Here is a 16,775-nt window from a genome sequence, read left to right as displayed (position 1 = left end):
AAGAAATTTTGATGATAGATTCATCACACTAGATCTCCAATGTACTTGTTGGTGCTCTCACAATTTATCACACTAGATCTCCAATAAATTTTTTTTTTTGTTTTCTCTGATTAGTTATTGCACCATTATTTTTCATTTCCTTTTTCACTATTTACCTTTTTAGTTGACTTTTTCTTTATGTGCTAGGTACTTCAAGATAAGTTTCCAATTTTTGAGAACGTCTTATTTTATCATCCAACTACGATAAGACCTGCGCCTTGCGCATGATGAGTTTATATAAAAATTATTTAAAAATATTGTATAGAAAACTAAAATTTATATCTTTAATCGAATTAATATATTTTGGCCATATACAATATTTTTTTCTTTTTTTATTGTATAATTTATTTTCTAATGGACTACCTCATTTTTGTAAAGCGTTTTGGATCTTTGATGAAAGTTTGGCTCAGTTTCATTTCGGTTAGTTGGGTTTTTGGTTTAGTTTAGCATTCGTTCAGGTATTTAGAAAGTTTGGCTTGGGTTTTTAGGGTTTTTGGTTCGGTTCGAATAACAAAGCTGAGACCAACTTATATCTGAAGTAATTTTGGATCCTTTTCGGTTCGGTTCGAGTAACAAAGCTGGTTTTTTTTAAAGATTAAATTCAGATAATTTTAAATATTTTAGATAAAAAATACTCTAGTAATTCATTTTTTGGGTATTTCGACTTATAAATAATATTATTTATTATTTGATTATCTTAACATTAAATATAGTTATCATTTATAAACATATTCAAATTTTTGTTTCTAGAGATATACTGCTATATAATTGATAGGATCCGAATCTCATTTTTTTATTCAGTTTTCGGTTCTAGATAAATGTGCTCAGGCTTAACAATGCTAATCACGTTAGATATTTATATATCCAAATGAACTTGTACATAGGGATAGTTTTCATTAGCTAGAATACAAATTGATGCAGTATGAGAGATTTAGCTAGAATACAAATTGATGCAGTATGAGAGAGAGATGGCTTTCTCACACGCTCTTTTCATATAGGATTCAGACGGTATCTAATGTCATTTATTTATTAAGATTCATCTATTTATTAAAGAAAGTATACTTACCGTAGAACATACACATATGCAATATTTAGTGAATACGATATACGACCAAGACAAAATTACATTTCTGTCGACATTACGTAAGATAAATGTGCATTCTGAATTAAAATAAAATTCATTATATAAATGTACTTTCTCACGTTTACAAAGTCCCACATAGCAAGAATTAATATTAAATGTTGTAACTTTATATGAAAAAAATCACATATTTTATATCTTTTTCACATCACATGCTTTTAGATTTAGAACTTTAATTATGTCCACTAACCGGTACAGATATTTTAATTATATCAATTAACCGGTGCAGAAAAGATCAGATTCGTCGATAGTTTCGTCACCGATGAGATTAGCTTTAGGAGAGAGATGACCTACATATTCAAAGCTCACCTAGTTATTCTGTGCGAGTAATGGACTTCACTGGTTAATCTGAGGACATAATTAGTTACCTCTTCGAAAATAGCTTGGAGACTGAATGGTTCATTTTTCCAAAAGCAAAAGATCCAAAACATCGCTGATGAGTGTAGCCACAAGACAAAGATACACCTCCGGGAGTTACTGCTGCTTCTAAGTCCTGAAGTATTATGAGCTTGATAAAATTACTTTTCAAAGTTCATAGTTACTGCTGCTACCAGGTCCATCTTTTTTATAGAGAATGTGACTCTTTTACCTACAAACACAAAAAAATGCATAACTCTGTCTAATGGATTCAAAGCTTATGCCTTTGACAAAACACATATCAACATTCATACACATACATGAGGACTGTTCAGCACAATCTAATCTTTTTTACACAAATATGGTGCACTCTACAGACAATCAAAACACAGATAAATATTCATAAGCAAGTTAATACTTTCCCAAATCGTTTCAACAGTTTGAACATATATCGAAAAGCATGGAAGATCTTGATTCTTAGCTTGAAAGAAAAAGATTTACCAAGTGATTAGCAATCCCACAAACAAAGATCAAGCTTGCACATCGAGCATCAATACAGACGATCCTTCCCTCTCCGCAACCTCTCTCCCTTTACATGCACCTCTCCCACTCCTCGCACCTCCATTAGACCCACAGGCCACAACATGTCAAAGCCCTCAAATCTCTCAACATCCCCACCGTCCCCTGCGACCACCGTCCCTCCTCCAAACCCCTACCACCGTCATAACCTGTGATGCCAGCTCCGAATTCCGCCTCGTCACCTCCATCTCCTTCACAAACCGCTCCTCTGCTCTCTCCATCTCCACAACATTCAGAACTCTCTCTCCACATCTCTCGTCTCCCTCTCTTTCCTCAACTGCCTTTCTCTCTGCCCACCACATCGCCTCTCTAATTCACTCCATTCATTCTCCGCCGCAACTCCCTCTCAGAAACCTAATGCGTCTCTTTGTTAATATTTTTTAGACTTTGTTTATAGTAAGGTGTTAATCATATAACAAAAGTCTTCCTAACTTGTATGTATGAATTAATACGACGTTCCCTAGTAAATTGAAATTGGACTAACTACTTTTTCAATCGATTCTAGTCACGCCACATCAGTAAAATTAAGTTCTAATTAAACGCCACCTCAGGAAGTCTAAAATGTAATTAATACAAAATTAAGGTTACATCTTTTTAAATGATTCTCAATTAATATACAAGGGATTCATCATTATCTCTCAAATTTGATTGTTTTCTCTATTTTTGATATTAAACTCTTTTCCTTCATCCTCATCCTCAAAATCAAAATACCTTCTACAAATCTTTTTATTGGTGTAGATTCTTGATATTTGTTAACATTTTTTTCTTTCATGCACATTTCATCTTATTAGTTATGCTTTTTAACTTTCAAAATCACGCTTTTTATGAGTTTCAGGTTTGGGATCTCATAGTTTAGCTTTTTCAACCATTTTTGGCATGTACTTTTTTCTTTTTTCGCTTTTAAAAATCTTAGGATATGTTTAGCAAGATTGTCTGTAATTGACAATTTCCGGTACTCAAACAGCTCATCATATTGAATCTCTGATGGTTCTTTTCTTCGTCTTTTCTTATATGTTATTATTGTTCATTTCTTTTCTTACTAGTCATTTTTATGTGCTTTCTCTTAGACATGTTACACATTTTCAAAGTAAACTTTCAGATTCTGAGAACGCCTTTTTTATCCGCTAATTCACCATTATCTCTCTTACCGTTTTTTTCTAGTATCAAATTCTCATCCTCAAAATTCAAGCATCTTCTACAAAAAATAATAATAATTTGAATTGGAGATTTACTGATTCGTCAGTCGATATAGATATAGATGTTTGATCCTTGCTAATAACTTTTTTTCGTCCACACATGTTTCATTTTATTAGTTTTGTTTTTCAATTTCAGGAACATGTTTCTTATGAACTTCTGGTTTAGGATTTTTAAAATTTTAGTTTCTTCAGCCACTTTTGGCATATACTTCTTACTCTTTTTCTTTTGAAGAATCTTAGTTATAAAAAAAAAAAATTTATAATGATTAATAATCTTAAGAGATAAACTATTTTATATTATTATTAAATAGATGAAAATCTAACTTTCGTTTTTTTTTGTTAATGCACAAGAGAAGACGACCACAAGAACGACATTGTGTCTTAATGACTTCAAGTTCTGAATTTAAGAAATCTATTTATTAGATAATTAGGATATTAACAAAGCAACATTATTTCATGGTTTATATAAACATCATGAGTTCATGACTCATGCATGATTCTTTGGTAGGGTGTTTGAAACAAAAGCTGCGGATCTGTTCAAGTATTAAATCCACCCTCGTTTCGGTTTCTTCCAAACTAAACATAAATTGTTACCAACTTACCATTCATTAGGACCTATATGTTCTAATTGAACCCAACCAAACCAAACTGATGTTGGACTGACTTCAGTAAGTTTTTCTTCAACTCAACATTTTAAATTGCAATTGGTCCAGACCAGCTATCTCGTATCTATTTTATTAAAATAGAAATATTGTTTTGGACCTAACATTTATTTTGTAAATTTTTAAATTATATACATTTTTCAACTTTATAGTTTAATTTACATTAAATTACTAATATTCATTTTTTATACTAGTATCCATGTTTTCAAATAATATTCTTCTTTTTCTTTAAACTACCACATGTTTCCAAACAACACTATAATTAATCTTTTGTCCAAACAATATAAAACATTATATCTCATCTTTTTTTATAATTCTAACAATTTTCTTTCAAATTATTTAGATAAATTAAATAATAAAAAAATCAAATAATTTATAAAACAACGAAAAATAGAACTTATTTTACAGGTTTAAATACTACAAAACAAAATCTACAATAAATCAATTAAATTAACAGATTATTTTATTTATATTTCCTAAATAATGGTTATGTTATTTAGGTAACATAATAATTCAATAATATCCATACCATTAAAAATTTATAGAGTTATACATTGTACAATAAATATAATAACAAAAATAATTATGAAAAATGTTTAAATTAAATATATGTTATCTAAAGAAAAATACTTAACACTAATTGTTAACAACAAATTTAAACCGATTATAATATAAACCAAATTATTAACAAGATAAATTACATAAAACAATTATAATAAAATTAATTAAGCTATATAAAAATGATTAATATGTTCAAGACATATTTATAGTTCTTAATTATTTGACATTTATCATTTTCTCTATCAAAATTTAGTAGAAAAGTCATAATTTCACAAAATTGCAAAACAATGAACTTTAAAATTTGGATTAAAAAGTGACAAATTATGAAACAATAATAATTTAAATCAAATCGGATTACATATCGGTCATTCATCGGTTCAATCGGTTAGTCTCGGATTTTAGTGATTTTTTAAATATTTTTAAAAAATCTAAATCGAATTATCAAATCATCGGATTAATCGGTTTGACCGCGAGTTTGGATCGAATTTAAAAGCAATGATTTAATTGCAAAAATATTTTAAATATAAAAAATTCTTAAAAATTAACAAAATATTTATTAAGTTATTAGTAGAATTTGTCATCATAAAATATTTTGCGCGGATCAAAATCTAGTTATTCCCTTAAAAACATACCAAACGTGGGCGATAGTAAACAGTACAGGTTGTCCAAAGAAACAAGCAACCAAACCTCCTAAACCAGATATTCCCATTTAGATTAAAGATTCTACGAGTTCTGTAGAATTGAATTAAGGAACTACAGACCACAACTCCCTTTGAATAATTACATATCACTAGAATTAGAAAAAAAATCAAATAATTTATAAAACAACGAAAAATAGAACTTATTTTACAGGTTTAAATACTACAAAACAAAATCTACAATAAATCAATTAAATTAACAGATTATTTTATTTATATTTCCTAAATAATGGTTATGTTATTTAGGTAACATAATAATTCAATAATATCCATACCATTAAAAATTTATAGAGTTATACATTGTACAATAAATATAATAACAAAAATAATTATGAAAAATGTTTAAATTAAATATATGTTATCTAAAGAAAAATACTTAACACTAATTGTTAACAACAAATTTAAACCGATTATAATATAAACCAAATTATTAACAAGATAAATTACATAAAACAATTATAATAAAATTAATTAAGCTATATAAAAATGATTAATATGTTCAAGACATATTTATAGTTCTTAATTATTTGACATTTATCATTTTCTCTATCAAAATTTAGTAGAAAAGTCATAATTTCACAAAATTGCAAAACAATGAACTTTAAAATTTGGATTAAAAAGTGACAAATTATGAAACAATAATAATTTAAATCAAATCGGATTACATATCGGTCATTCATCGGTTCAATCGGTTAGTCTCGGATTTTAGTGATTTTTTAAATATTTTTAAAAAATCTAAATCGAATTATCAAATCATCGGATTAATCGGTTTGACCGCGAGTTTGGATCGAATTTAAAAGCAATGATTTAATTGCAAAAATATTTTAAATATAAAAAATTCTTAAAAATTAACAAAATATTTATTAAGTTATTAGTAGAATTTGTCATCATAAAATATTTTGCGCGGATCAAAATCTAGTTATTCCCTTAAAAACATACCAAACGTGGGCGATAGTAAACAGTACAGGTTGTCCAAAGAAACAAGCAACCAAACCTCCTAAACCAGATATTCCCATTTAGATTAAAGATTCTACGAGTTCTGTAGAATTGAATTAAGGAACTACAGACCACAACTCCCTTTGAATAATTACATATCACTAGAATTAGAAAATATAAACAGAACAAATCACATAACAAGGAACAAAAAAGTAATTAAGGTTAATGTCAGATGAAACGAATAAAAGAACTTTCAAACACAATTAAAAGAACAAAGGTTAATCAGTTTTCGTCACCGAGTTTTACCAGGAGCAGCAGAAAGGTGCGGAAGCTTCTCCTTGAGAACATTTTGGTCATGCGCCATCCTCTCGTTCATTTTCTTCTTCTTCTTTTTGGTCTTGTATGTTGATCCTTTCTTTCTGCTTTGTTCTTTGATCATTGGAACCAAGTACCAAACGATACAAGTGCACATGATCGAAACTGTTCGTCCAAAAAACACCAAGAAGACTAGAACCAACATCACTGTCACGGGTAAAAAACGGTTCGGTCTTGAAATCTTCTCCAGATTCTCGTTCAATACACATCTCTGTTTCTTCTCCGTTGTTTCTGACTCTGTCTCCTTTATTTCCTTTGCCTCCTTTGTTTTTGACTCGGTCTTGATCTTGAGATCATCTTCTTGACCATCAACCTTCTTCTTGGTTACCTTCTTTGTCTTGATCATCACAGGAACGCACTCTCCGGAGCTTTTGAACACAAACCGAACAAGAGGAGGCCCATCGGAGTCTAGCCTATTAGCGTAAATGCTCTGTCTCTTCTCGTCGAGCTCAGATAGAAGTGCAGAGAACTTGTCAAGACCACGATTTGAATAAGGGTTCTTGCTTTCTTTCCTCGATCTCTTCGGTGAAGAAAAGGGACTCAACATATTGACTGGTTCTTTGTGTGTGTGGGGATTGGAGAGGTTGAAGATTGAAGGTTTTTGGTTATGGAGGAGTTGTTAGGAGGATTTAGTATTCCGACAAGAGAGTCGGCTTTATAGATATCATAATGAGACTTGTCTTAAAACTATATATGTGATTTTTTGTATAAACAAATAGATTGGAGGATTTGACCGGATCTCATTCAATGTGATAAAATGATCAGATCACGTATAGTTGAAACTTTGTTTATTCTCCTGGGACGAATAGAATAGTTTCCATTTTAAAAAAACGTTATCTCTCATCCCAGTTGTATTTTCTTTACTGATTGACTTTCTTGCGGGAGAAGCAAGGTTTATTTCATTTTCCATGATGGCTTACTGCCTTACTCGTTTTTCTCTCTGTGTGTGTGTGTTTAATGTTTATTAGTGATTGTTAATTTTGAAATAATTGTTAATTTTGACTGAAAAAGAGAGAAATTTCATGCATATGATATTATTTTTTATTCAAATCAAAAGGTTGATTTTAATTAAATGACATTTTAGTTTAGCTAAATAATGGATTATATTAGTTTATAGATTCTCGTATTTTTAATAAAATCTAGTGTTATTAGTTTGATGATTTTGAATTTTATACGCAATTTGTTGTTCTTCAAAAGGTTGGATTTTAACAAATCCATTAAAATTAATGTTATTGGAATTGTATATTTTAATCATTTAACTCATAAAAACTAGATTTTAAGAATACATATATCTCTTATATTCTTAAAACTATTATAGTAATTTATTTTTATTTTCACAATATATAAAATCTTTCCAACACTTTCAAAATTTAACAAACATGTCTAACTTTTAAATCAACAAACTCTATATAAATTTGATTACCACTAACACCACCTAAAAGAAACAGATCATGTGTTGACAAAATGAAGAAGGAAGCAACTCATGTGATATAGGAAGGTAACATTATTATTAGCTCGTCTGGGACTTTGAACATAGAATTATCCGTATATGTTTGGTTTCAATTCGGCAAATTAGGTAGCTGCAAAGATTGGTGTTCCAAAAAAAAGAAGGTAGCTGCAAAGCCTAGTCCTATTTCTTATATTTGATCAAACGAAGACTTTTGTTACACGCAAAACATCCCGCTGCATCAGAGGGTTCGAAGTTCTGAAAGAAACAAACAAGCAGAGAAACAGATCACTCTATGTACATATGTTACAGTCTCACAGGCTCACTTAAAGCTTTTAGTGAAAAAAAGACAGCTTCCATGGCATCACGACTGGTTTCAACTTCAAGTTATTCTTATTCTGCTTCAAGACTATATAAACAACATAATGAGAATCAGACATAACAGAAGATCTCTGTCAGCTAACAGTAGATGACTTGACCTCAGAGCAGCTCAGATGGTGAAGCTTGAGGATGGTAATGAAGCATCTCATTCCACATCATCTCTCTTATCATCTCCTCTCCCAACTCCTCATCAACATCGAGATCAATAGGGACTTGAGCCGGAGGGTTTGCATTCGGATCATACAGAGGCGCCATGTAAGGATGCTGAAGCGCTTCAGTAACACTAATCCTCTTGGACGGATCAAAAACAAGCATTTTCTGAAGAAGGTCGATGGCCAAAACATGAGCTCCCGGGTAAAGCCTAGATAAAGACATCCCAGGTGAATAAGGAAGCGATCTGATGTAACGTTTGGCTTTGGGGTTATCTATGAACTCAAGATCTTCGTCTCTTTGGCTACCAAGAATGTTGACAATGAGTTTAAGCTGGTTTAAGCATTCAGTTCCTTGGAAAATCGGTTTTCTACCGAGAAGCTCGGCGAAAATGCAACCAACGGACCAAACATCAATGGATGTTCCGTAGTTGTCGCAGCAGAGGAGAAGCTCAGGAGCTCTGTACCAACGAGTCACTACATATTCAGTCATGAGCTGTCCCTTGGTGTTGCTCGTTCTCGCAAGGCCGAAGTCACATATCTTCAGATCGCAGTTCGCGTTGATAAGGAGGTTACCTGGTTTCAAATCTCGGTGGAGTATGTTGGCTGAGTGTATATACTTGAGCCCTCGAAGCAACTACACAAAAGAACAAAGCAAAACTTAAGCAGAAAGCAAGACAAACACAAAGCAAGAACCTAGCCTTCTCGGTTCGGTTTTATAGGTTTAGGATCCGTTCGGATATTTAAAAAATTTGGTTTGACTTTGGTTCGTTTGTTTCAGTTTTTTTTTGGTTCGGTTCGGGTAATAAAGTTGAGAACCAACTAATATCCAAAATAATTTTGGATCCATCCGGTTCCGAAATGGTTTCAATTTTTCGGTTAATTTGGGCTAAGAAGTCAGAAAATTAGAGTTTTTCGGATATAAATTTAGACAGTTTGGATAATTTTAAATATTTCGGATAAAGTATTATGGTAGTTTTTTGTGTATTTCGGTTTATAAATAATACTTTTAAATTATTTGATTATTTCAAAATAAATATAGTTAATATTTATAAGTATATAAACTATATTATAGAAATTTGGGTATTCTTGGTTAGGTTCCGGTTTGGTTTTTATTTTATTTTTTCGGTTCTAGAGATAGGATCCATCCGGTAATTGATAGGATACAAACCAATCACGTACCTGGAACAAGAAGTATTGGCAGTGATCATTACTAAGAACTTGAGAAGACTTGATAATCTGGTGGAGATCAGTATCCATGAGCTCATAAACAAGATACACATCCTTGAAGCTCCTCTTATGAATAGGCATCATGACATCTTTCAAAGCAATGACATTTTCATGTCTAAGATGGCGTAGAAGCTTGAGCTCACGTAGAGTCCTCAATGCATCGATCCTATTCTCATAGACATTGTGAATCTTCTTGATAGCAACTTTCTCGTTGTTATCAGTGTTAACCGAAGAGCAGACGACACCGTATGCACCACGGCCAATGGGTTTGATTGGCATGTACTTGGTGTTGATCTCGAATAGGTTTTGCCACATGGTGAAGTAATGCTTCCCTTGGTTCCTAACACCATTAGGAGGATCAACTGGTGTCGCCATTAGTTTCCTCTCCTTCTTCATCACAATTCACCAATCAAGAAATCAAATTGATACACAGAAAAAAAATATATAATTTTTTCATAACTATCATCCAAAAAATATATAATTTTTTCCTAACACTTTGATCACACGAACATCAACTAACACCTCAAGAACACAAAATTAAAGATTTTAAAAAAGAAAAACTAAAGAATTGATTTACTTGTAATATCACAAACTTTAGAATTTAAACTGTATTTCAGTGAATTTCTTGCGCAAAATGATTGTTCTATCAAAAGTGAAAATGAAAAGATACAAATCTTAAGCTTGACAATCTTAGTCGAATTTTAAAGGAACTTGTGAGATCAGAATGTGAAAAATGTGTACCGGAGAACGTAGGGATGAGTTACAAACAGTTGGTGTACGCCGACGATCAACGATGAGGGTGAGATCTTAGAATTGGCCGGAGAGAGAAGATGGAACCGTGGAAGGAAGTGAGAGATTTGGTCAACGTTCGGACAGTTGACTCTCTACTTGCTTGTTCGTACGTTATCTTTTCGAGGAAAGTGGGTGATGCCTACATGATCTTGTCTTATTATATGGGCTTAAATTAAAGCCCAAACCAGTTAACAAAAAGATTCACGTCATTATTAAATTATTTTTCTGTTAGTGGTGATTGTTCACCAAACTATGCATCATCATCATCTTGTCATATGTGAAACGGGCTAATATTAAATCTTACTCTACGATTTTTTTCCCTCTAGGAAAACTCTAATTTTTAACACCAAAAGACATGTTAAATATAATGAAAGGTAACAACGTTTGAGAACTGAAAAAAATATATCAAAATACAGTCACTCTAAGTCTAAGTCTAAATTGAAATTTTGTTACATCTAGGGGAAAATGGGAGATGATCACAGAATAAAAGATAAAATAGTCAAAAGTTTCCATTAATAAGAGAAAGTAGGCCCATGCAGGCAAAAAAGGGAAGGCCCATAAATCTAGGGGGTGGGCAAAAATCTAAAAAACAGTATGGAATGATAAAGGGTTTGTAACATTTAAGTATAAACAAATAAAATAAGGTTTGGTGTTTGATTAAACAAAAATGTTAGGTATCATTATGATCACTCATTCTCTTACAACCAATTATGTCAATATTACAGCTCAGCCAGAAAGCCTTTATGGTAAAGCATGTCTCAGATATTTTGAAACATAAACACACACACACCATATAATATAAAAAGTATATTTACAGATTTCCAACTAATTCACCATAAGCAATACAGCTTTTAATCATTATAGAAAACCAGACAGAGATTCTTTCCAGTTGTTTGTTTACCCTTTTTCTGGGTGCTCCTTAGCTTAACCAGAGTAAAATTAATCTTTACAGTACATGCATTTAAACAATAGTATAGTATTAAGCATTTTATAGAGTCTTGACTATGAAAAAACATTTGTGTAAATGTTATAAGCATTGTCATTTGTCAAGCCATTGCATGTCTACCTAAAAACAGATTTGAAATCACTAAGTAAAATGTTGAAAATATCTAGGAGACAAGATATTGACTGGTGTTTACTTCAAGTTTGGACAAAAATCATTAAAAGAGAAAAAATGGCCGTTGAACTTCTTTTTTCTATACCTAATAATAGTACATTTTTATTTATTCACCGTTTATCTTGATTACTGGATTAGACAATGACGAAAACCCATGCTAGATTTGTCAGATAACCCCCCAAATATTCGAATTTGAATTAGAAAAGTTCCAAATTTTAAAATTGAAATTATTCTTTTTGCATTTGAATAAAGAAGACTTTCTCCCACAGCTATTTTTTGAATTTCTTTCATCACAGTTTATATTAATAAAATTTTCAAATTAACCAACTTTTTATAAGTGAATTTACTCTAAAGGTAAATTAAAAGAAGAGAGACATGTTAGTTTTCAATATATCTGGTCCCCATTTAGAGAAAACGAAGCAACAATAATTGACACTCTCTCTTTCTCTCTATCATCTTCATCATCTCTTCTTCTTCCAACTCTTGGTCTGATCCTCTTACAAGAACACAGAAATGGCGTTCGCAGGAACAACTCAGAAATGCATGGCCTGTGACAAAACCGTGTACCTCGTCGACAAGTTAACCGCTGATAACCGGGTCTACCACAAAGCTTGTTTCCGTTGTCACCATTGCAAAGGAACTCTCAAGGTTTGATTTTTCTTGGATTCTTTTTATTCTTACATTCTGATAAACACAGTGGTAGATCTAGTAGAAGTTGAGATCTTTGATACCGTGTGAAAGATGAATCTGATTGGTTAAATGATATTTTGTTCTTGTTTGATGATGAAACAGCTTAGCAATTACAACTCTTTTGAAGGAGTTCTCTATTGCAGACCACATTTCGATCAAAACTTCAAGAGAACTGGAAGTCTTGAGAAAAGCTTTGAAGGTAAACAATAACAGATCGAAAATGAGATGAAAACTCTGGAGGGTATCTAAAAGTTTGATTCTTTTTTATGTGATTGCTATTATATAGGGACACCAAAGATTGGAAAACCAGACAGGCCTTTGGAGGGAGAGGTAATTTTCAGACAACTCTTTTATCTGTTTCTTGAACTTTTAAACATTTGATCTGAAAAATCTCGAACAGAGACCTGCTGGGACCAAAGTGTCCAACATGTTTGGTGGAACTCGAGAAAAATGTGTTGGCTGTGACAAAACTGTCTATCCAATTGAGAAGGTAACCAACCATCCAAATAATGATAAACTTAAACATTAGGTTCTTTGATAATTGCTATATTGTTCTATATCTATTGACTTCTTGTTTATGAAGGTGTCGGTGAATGGAACATTGTACCACAGGAGCTGTTTCAAGTGCACACATGGAGGCTGCACGATAAGTCCTTCGAACTACATAGCTCACGAGGGGAAGCTTTATTGCAAGCATCATCATATTCAGCTTATCAAGGAGAAAGGAAACTTGAGCCAGCTCGAAGGAGGAGATAATGCCGCTAAGGACAAAGTCGATGCTGCTTAAACAGTTTCAATTTTGACCATTGAAGAATCACTATAGTGTCTCTCTACTTCTCGATCCATGACATATATATTGGTTTTGTTTCTTCTCAAGTATGTGTTCTTTTTGTTTTTGTTGTTGTTGTTGTCTTTCATGTTGTTTCTTTTGGGAACTCTCCAAGGGTGATATGTTCACTCTTTGTTGGGTTTCTTGAGATAAACAAACAAAATAGAGAAATAACGGATGTTTGCTTATGAAATAATATGCATTAAGTTCATATTACAATTTTGTATAATTTAATTTTCATGAAGAGGATTCTTCGGCATAATGCAGTGACTTTTCATATGTTCATTTTCACATAATATATGGTTTTTGATCTTTTTTGACAACATGTGTTAACCATAGTTATCCCCTATATATTAAAGAACAAGCATTTTTAAAACTTACCTTAAAAGTTTATTGGCAAGGAATATAACGTGATGACGTGGCTTCACGAGAAGCTTTTATTTAGTAAAATGCTTAGGTGTCACGCAGAGAACGTTTCTCACCAAAACTGTGTATTTAATGCGTTCATACTAACATTCCTTTAAAAGAACTTTATATCATCTATACTTTTCTCGACGAACACTTTTATGTGATAAACCTTCAGCTTTAAGTTCGATTAGTTGATTTATCAATCCTCTCAATATAATCATAGCATCAATAAAGATTCATTATTCCTCTACACGTTTATGTTAAAAACGGTAATCCATCTGATCTATCGCCTTTAAGTCGACAGATCCGTAGAGACGACAAAGCGATGAAACTTTAGTACGATGCCAAGTGTTAATGAAAGAACCCTTTTCTCTATACCTACTTTCATGCATTTAGCAGAGCACTCACGTTCTTGAGAATCGTCTCTCATTGCTGAAAGAGAACGTTAAAAATTTATTTCTAGATAAATGTGTTGTACTCGGTTTTGTTACTGCTAGATGAGGTAATCTCTGTTTCGAGGAGACTGAATCACTGTAAATCGTCTCGGCTTAGTGTATTAGTCTTCTAGAGCAAGAAATATAAGCATGCGAGTGTCACCACCTTCACCGCCGTGAGAGCTCTGCATTAGACGACCTTGAATATGAGAAGAAACTTCTAGGAACAAACCACCAGCAAGTCTCACGTGCTGGTCGCATCGGAAACAACCTTTACAATTTAGAGGGTCAAATAACCTTCAATTTATTTTATTATGCAACTATGTTTTCTGAATTTAAAAGAGCTATACTTTTTTTTTCTTTCACACAGCTATTGTTTTGATTATAATATGTTATTGATCCACCTTTTTTTATTTTATGTGTTAAACCCCTAAGTCCATAACTACTATAACGTGATAGGCAAAATATAAAAAAAATATTTTTCAAAGGTTCTTCTCAAACTTACAAACTTTTAATATTAAATTTTAATATTAGTGAACTCATTATAAAAAGTCTATGGCTTCGCCTCTAATAACAATCATACCTTTAGCTCTATCTAAGTAAGTATACCTTATGTTATACATAATCATAATATATAATTTCAACATTAATATAGACATCTTATCTACTATATAATTTCAACATTAATATAGACATCTTATCTTTTGCGCGGGTTACTATCTAGTGCTTAAATATTTTAGGAGTTTGCGTTATTTCCGAGTTCTGGCGTCGTAAATGTAATGCTGCCCATGTTCTCAACAAATTAAAAGTCAATATATTAAGGATCTAAAACTAAGTTGTCACACGTCTCTAACAAAAGGTGGACGTGCCGGAGTGGTTATCGGGCATGACTAGAAATCATGTGGGCTTTGCCCGCGCAGGTTCGAATCCTGCCGTTTACGTTTTAACATTTTTATTATTATTATTTATACTGTTAATCTGTTATTATTGGCCCAGCTAAACTGAGTAACGTAACGTACTTGTATACTCATCATGTGTTTTTTCCTAATGTTAGAAATCAATTGTTGTCAACTTTAGGAAATAGTTGTGCATAATTAATGGTTTGCCTATTTAATATATTTATACATATGCCTACAATCTACATATGCATCTATGTCAATGAAGGAGTAAACTTGTATTCTGACAATAAAATACTTTAAATGTGCAAAACATTATGCTTAATTTCAGTTTAATTGTATTGCGTTAGATCGTACAAGACAAATGATCGTATTAATATATATGGATAAAGCAGGAGGTTATATGTAGCCAAATGCTTCCTAATGATGTTATCATTCCAACTATATATTAATCAAAACTTAGGTGAATATATATACATCAAATACAATTTTACGAAATGTTCTTTTAATATATATACACACACACACACACACACCAATATCTCAAATGAAACACATGCAAAGAGTCTTCATACACGATGCTTAGTCCAAACAATCATGAGTTCGATCAAACTTCTAAAGCCAAAGTTCCCTTCTCATGGGAGCTAAAACCTGGAATTTCAAGAAGGAAGAACAGAAGTGGCCGTGATCAGCTACAATGCAAGCTTACGCCGCCTCCATGCCCTGATGCTGACTATAGTGAGGAAGTGTTGCATAGTCCCCTTGTTGTGTGTCCTTTCACGCCTACTAACTCGAGATCCAGTTTGACAAGTTTTAGAAAGAAAGATGCTGACCCTTTTTTTGAAGCTTACAGAAAATGTTTAGAGAATAGTCCTATTCGCATCTCTTCTTCCATGAGAAGAAATGTTCGAGGTGATCATCAAGATTGTTACGCCAAGGACAAGAAGAAGTCTCTTATGTTATGGATATGGAGTAAATACTCTTGCAAATTTGGTACTGATGGCTGGGGTTCGGTCTCTCGATTCCGTAGATCCAAGAAGAGAATTGATTCCACCAAGTAAACATATTTTGATCTAGTATCTAGAAGTTTCACAAAAAAAATATTAGTGTTCATTATGTTGTGGATAAGCTTCAATAAGATAGCTTAGGATACAAGTTATTCATTAAGGAAAGTAGAATAACTTATAGATTAGGATAAAGATAAGTTTCCTAGTTTCAAGTGTATTAGGACAAGTTAAGAGTTCCTATATAAAGAGATCTATAATGTATGTTGATCTTAGAAGTTAAGAAATAAATAAAACGAAGGTACTGTTTTATTAAAAGCTTTGCACACACACACACGATCCTTGGCGACTAGATTTGGTATCAGAGCACCAGGTTTTTCTTGTGAAGTGCAATGGCCGATGCGAAAGCATTAACAGATATGAAAGCACTAGGAAGAAGAGAAGACGTTCCGCGTGCAGTAGTCTGTCCAATGCTCAACACGTCCAACTATACCGTTTGGGCGAAGAGGATGAAAGTTCTGCTAAAAGTTCATAAGGCTTGGGAGACAATCGATCCTGGTACAGATGAAGAAGAGAAGAACGATATCGCAACGGCACTTTTGTTTCAGTCAATTCCTGAAAACTTGATTTTACAGGTCGGAGAAGATGACTCCCCTAAAGATATTTGGGAAGCCATTAAAACCAGAAACCTTGGTGCCGAACGCGTGAAAGAAGATCGTCTACAAACCTTAATGAATGAGTTCGACCGTCTAAGAATGAATGACTCGGACACCGTTGATATTTTCTCTGGAAAGATATCTGAGCTTGCATCAAAAGCAGCCTCGTTAGGACAGAGCATCGATGAACCTAAAATC

At 32.4% G+C, this 16,775-nt stretch overlaps 3 protein-coding genes and 1 non-coding gene across 6 annotated transcripts; 2 read left to right on the top strand and 2 right to left on the bottom strand.

Moving 5' to 3' along the window:
* Positions 1-1,266: 1,266 nt before the first annotated feature.
* Positions 1,267-7,339, bottom strand: LOC106293600. 2 transcript variants are annotated; one of them, XR_001260551.1, is made up of 4 exons: positions 6,476-7,339; positions 2,039-2,470; positions 1,549-1,769; positions 1,267-1,470 (listed from the first exon to the last, which is right to left on the bottom strand). XR_001260551.1 is itself a non-coding variant. In XM_013729278.1 (2 exons), the coding sequence occupies exons 1-2, from the start codon at positions 7,089-7,091 to the stop codon at positions 2,463-2,465; spliced, it is 624 nt and encodes a 207-aa protein (XP_013584732.1). In that variant the 5' UTR covers positions 7,092-7,339; the 3' UTR covers positions 1,878-2,462. The 2 variants fall into 2 exon arrangements, 1 of the variants encoding a protein (XP_013584732.1); XM_013729278.1 differs by lacking the exons at positions 1,267-1,470; positions 1,549-1,769 and having other exon boundaries at positions 1,878-2,470.
* An 817-nt stretch (positions 7,340-8,156) lies between these two features.
* On the bottom strand, positions 8,157-10,664 carry LOC106343300 (mitogen-activated protein kinase 1). 2 transcript variants are annotated; one of them, XM_013782471.1, is made up of 3 exons: positions 10,493-10,664; positions 9,704-10,141; positions 8,157-9,158 (listed from the first exon to the last, which is right to left on the bottom strand). In XM_013782471.1, exons 2-3 carry the CDS (start codon positions 10,124-10,126, stop codon positions 8,472-8,474), a joined length of 1,110 nt encoding a protein of 369 aa, XP_013637925.1. In that variant the 5' UTR covers positions 10,127-10,141; positions 10,493-10,664; the 3' UTR covers positions 8,157-8,471. The 2 variants fall into 2 exon arrangements, with proteins under 2 accessions (XP_013637925.1, XP_013637926.1); XM_013782472.1 differs by having other exon boundaries at positions 9,704-10,138.
* Positions 10,665-12,055: 1,391 nt separating this feature from the next.
* LOC106292577 (LIM domain-containing protein WLIM1) lies at positions 12,056-13,375 on the top strand. The gene is made up of 5 exons (XM_013728191.1): positions 12,056-12,308; positions 12,453-12,549; positions 12,637-12,680; positions 12,751-12,840; positions 12,934-13,375. The coding sequence occupies exons 1-5, from the start codon at positions 12,174-12,176 to the stop codon at positions 13,135-13,137; spliced, it is 570 nt and encodes a 189-aa protein (XP_013583645.1). The 5' UTR covers positions 12,056-12,173; the 3' UTR covers positions 13,138-13,375.
* Positions 13,376-14,880: 1,505 nt separating this feature from the next.
* On the top strand, positions 14,881-14,962 carry TRNAS-AGA. The gene has a single exon. It is a non-coding gene; the product is annotated as a tRNA-Ser (tRNA).
* The last annotated feature ends 1,813 nt before the right edge of the window (positions 14,963-16,775 follow it).

The sequence above is a fragment of the Brassica oleracea genome, chromosome C5, assembly GCF_000695525.1.
Source record: "Brassica oleracea var. oleracea cultivar TO1000 chromosome C5, BOL, whole genome shotgun sequence".
NCBI lineage: Eukaryota > Viridiplantae > Streptophyta > Magnoliopsida > Brassicales > Brassicaceae > Brassica > Brassica oleracea.
This window is presented reverse-complemented; position numbering and strand designations above follow the sequence as displayed.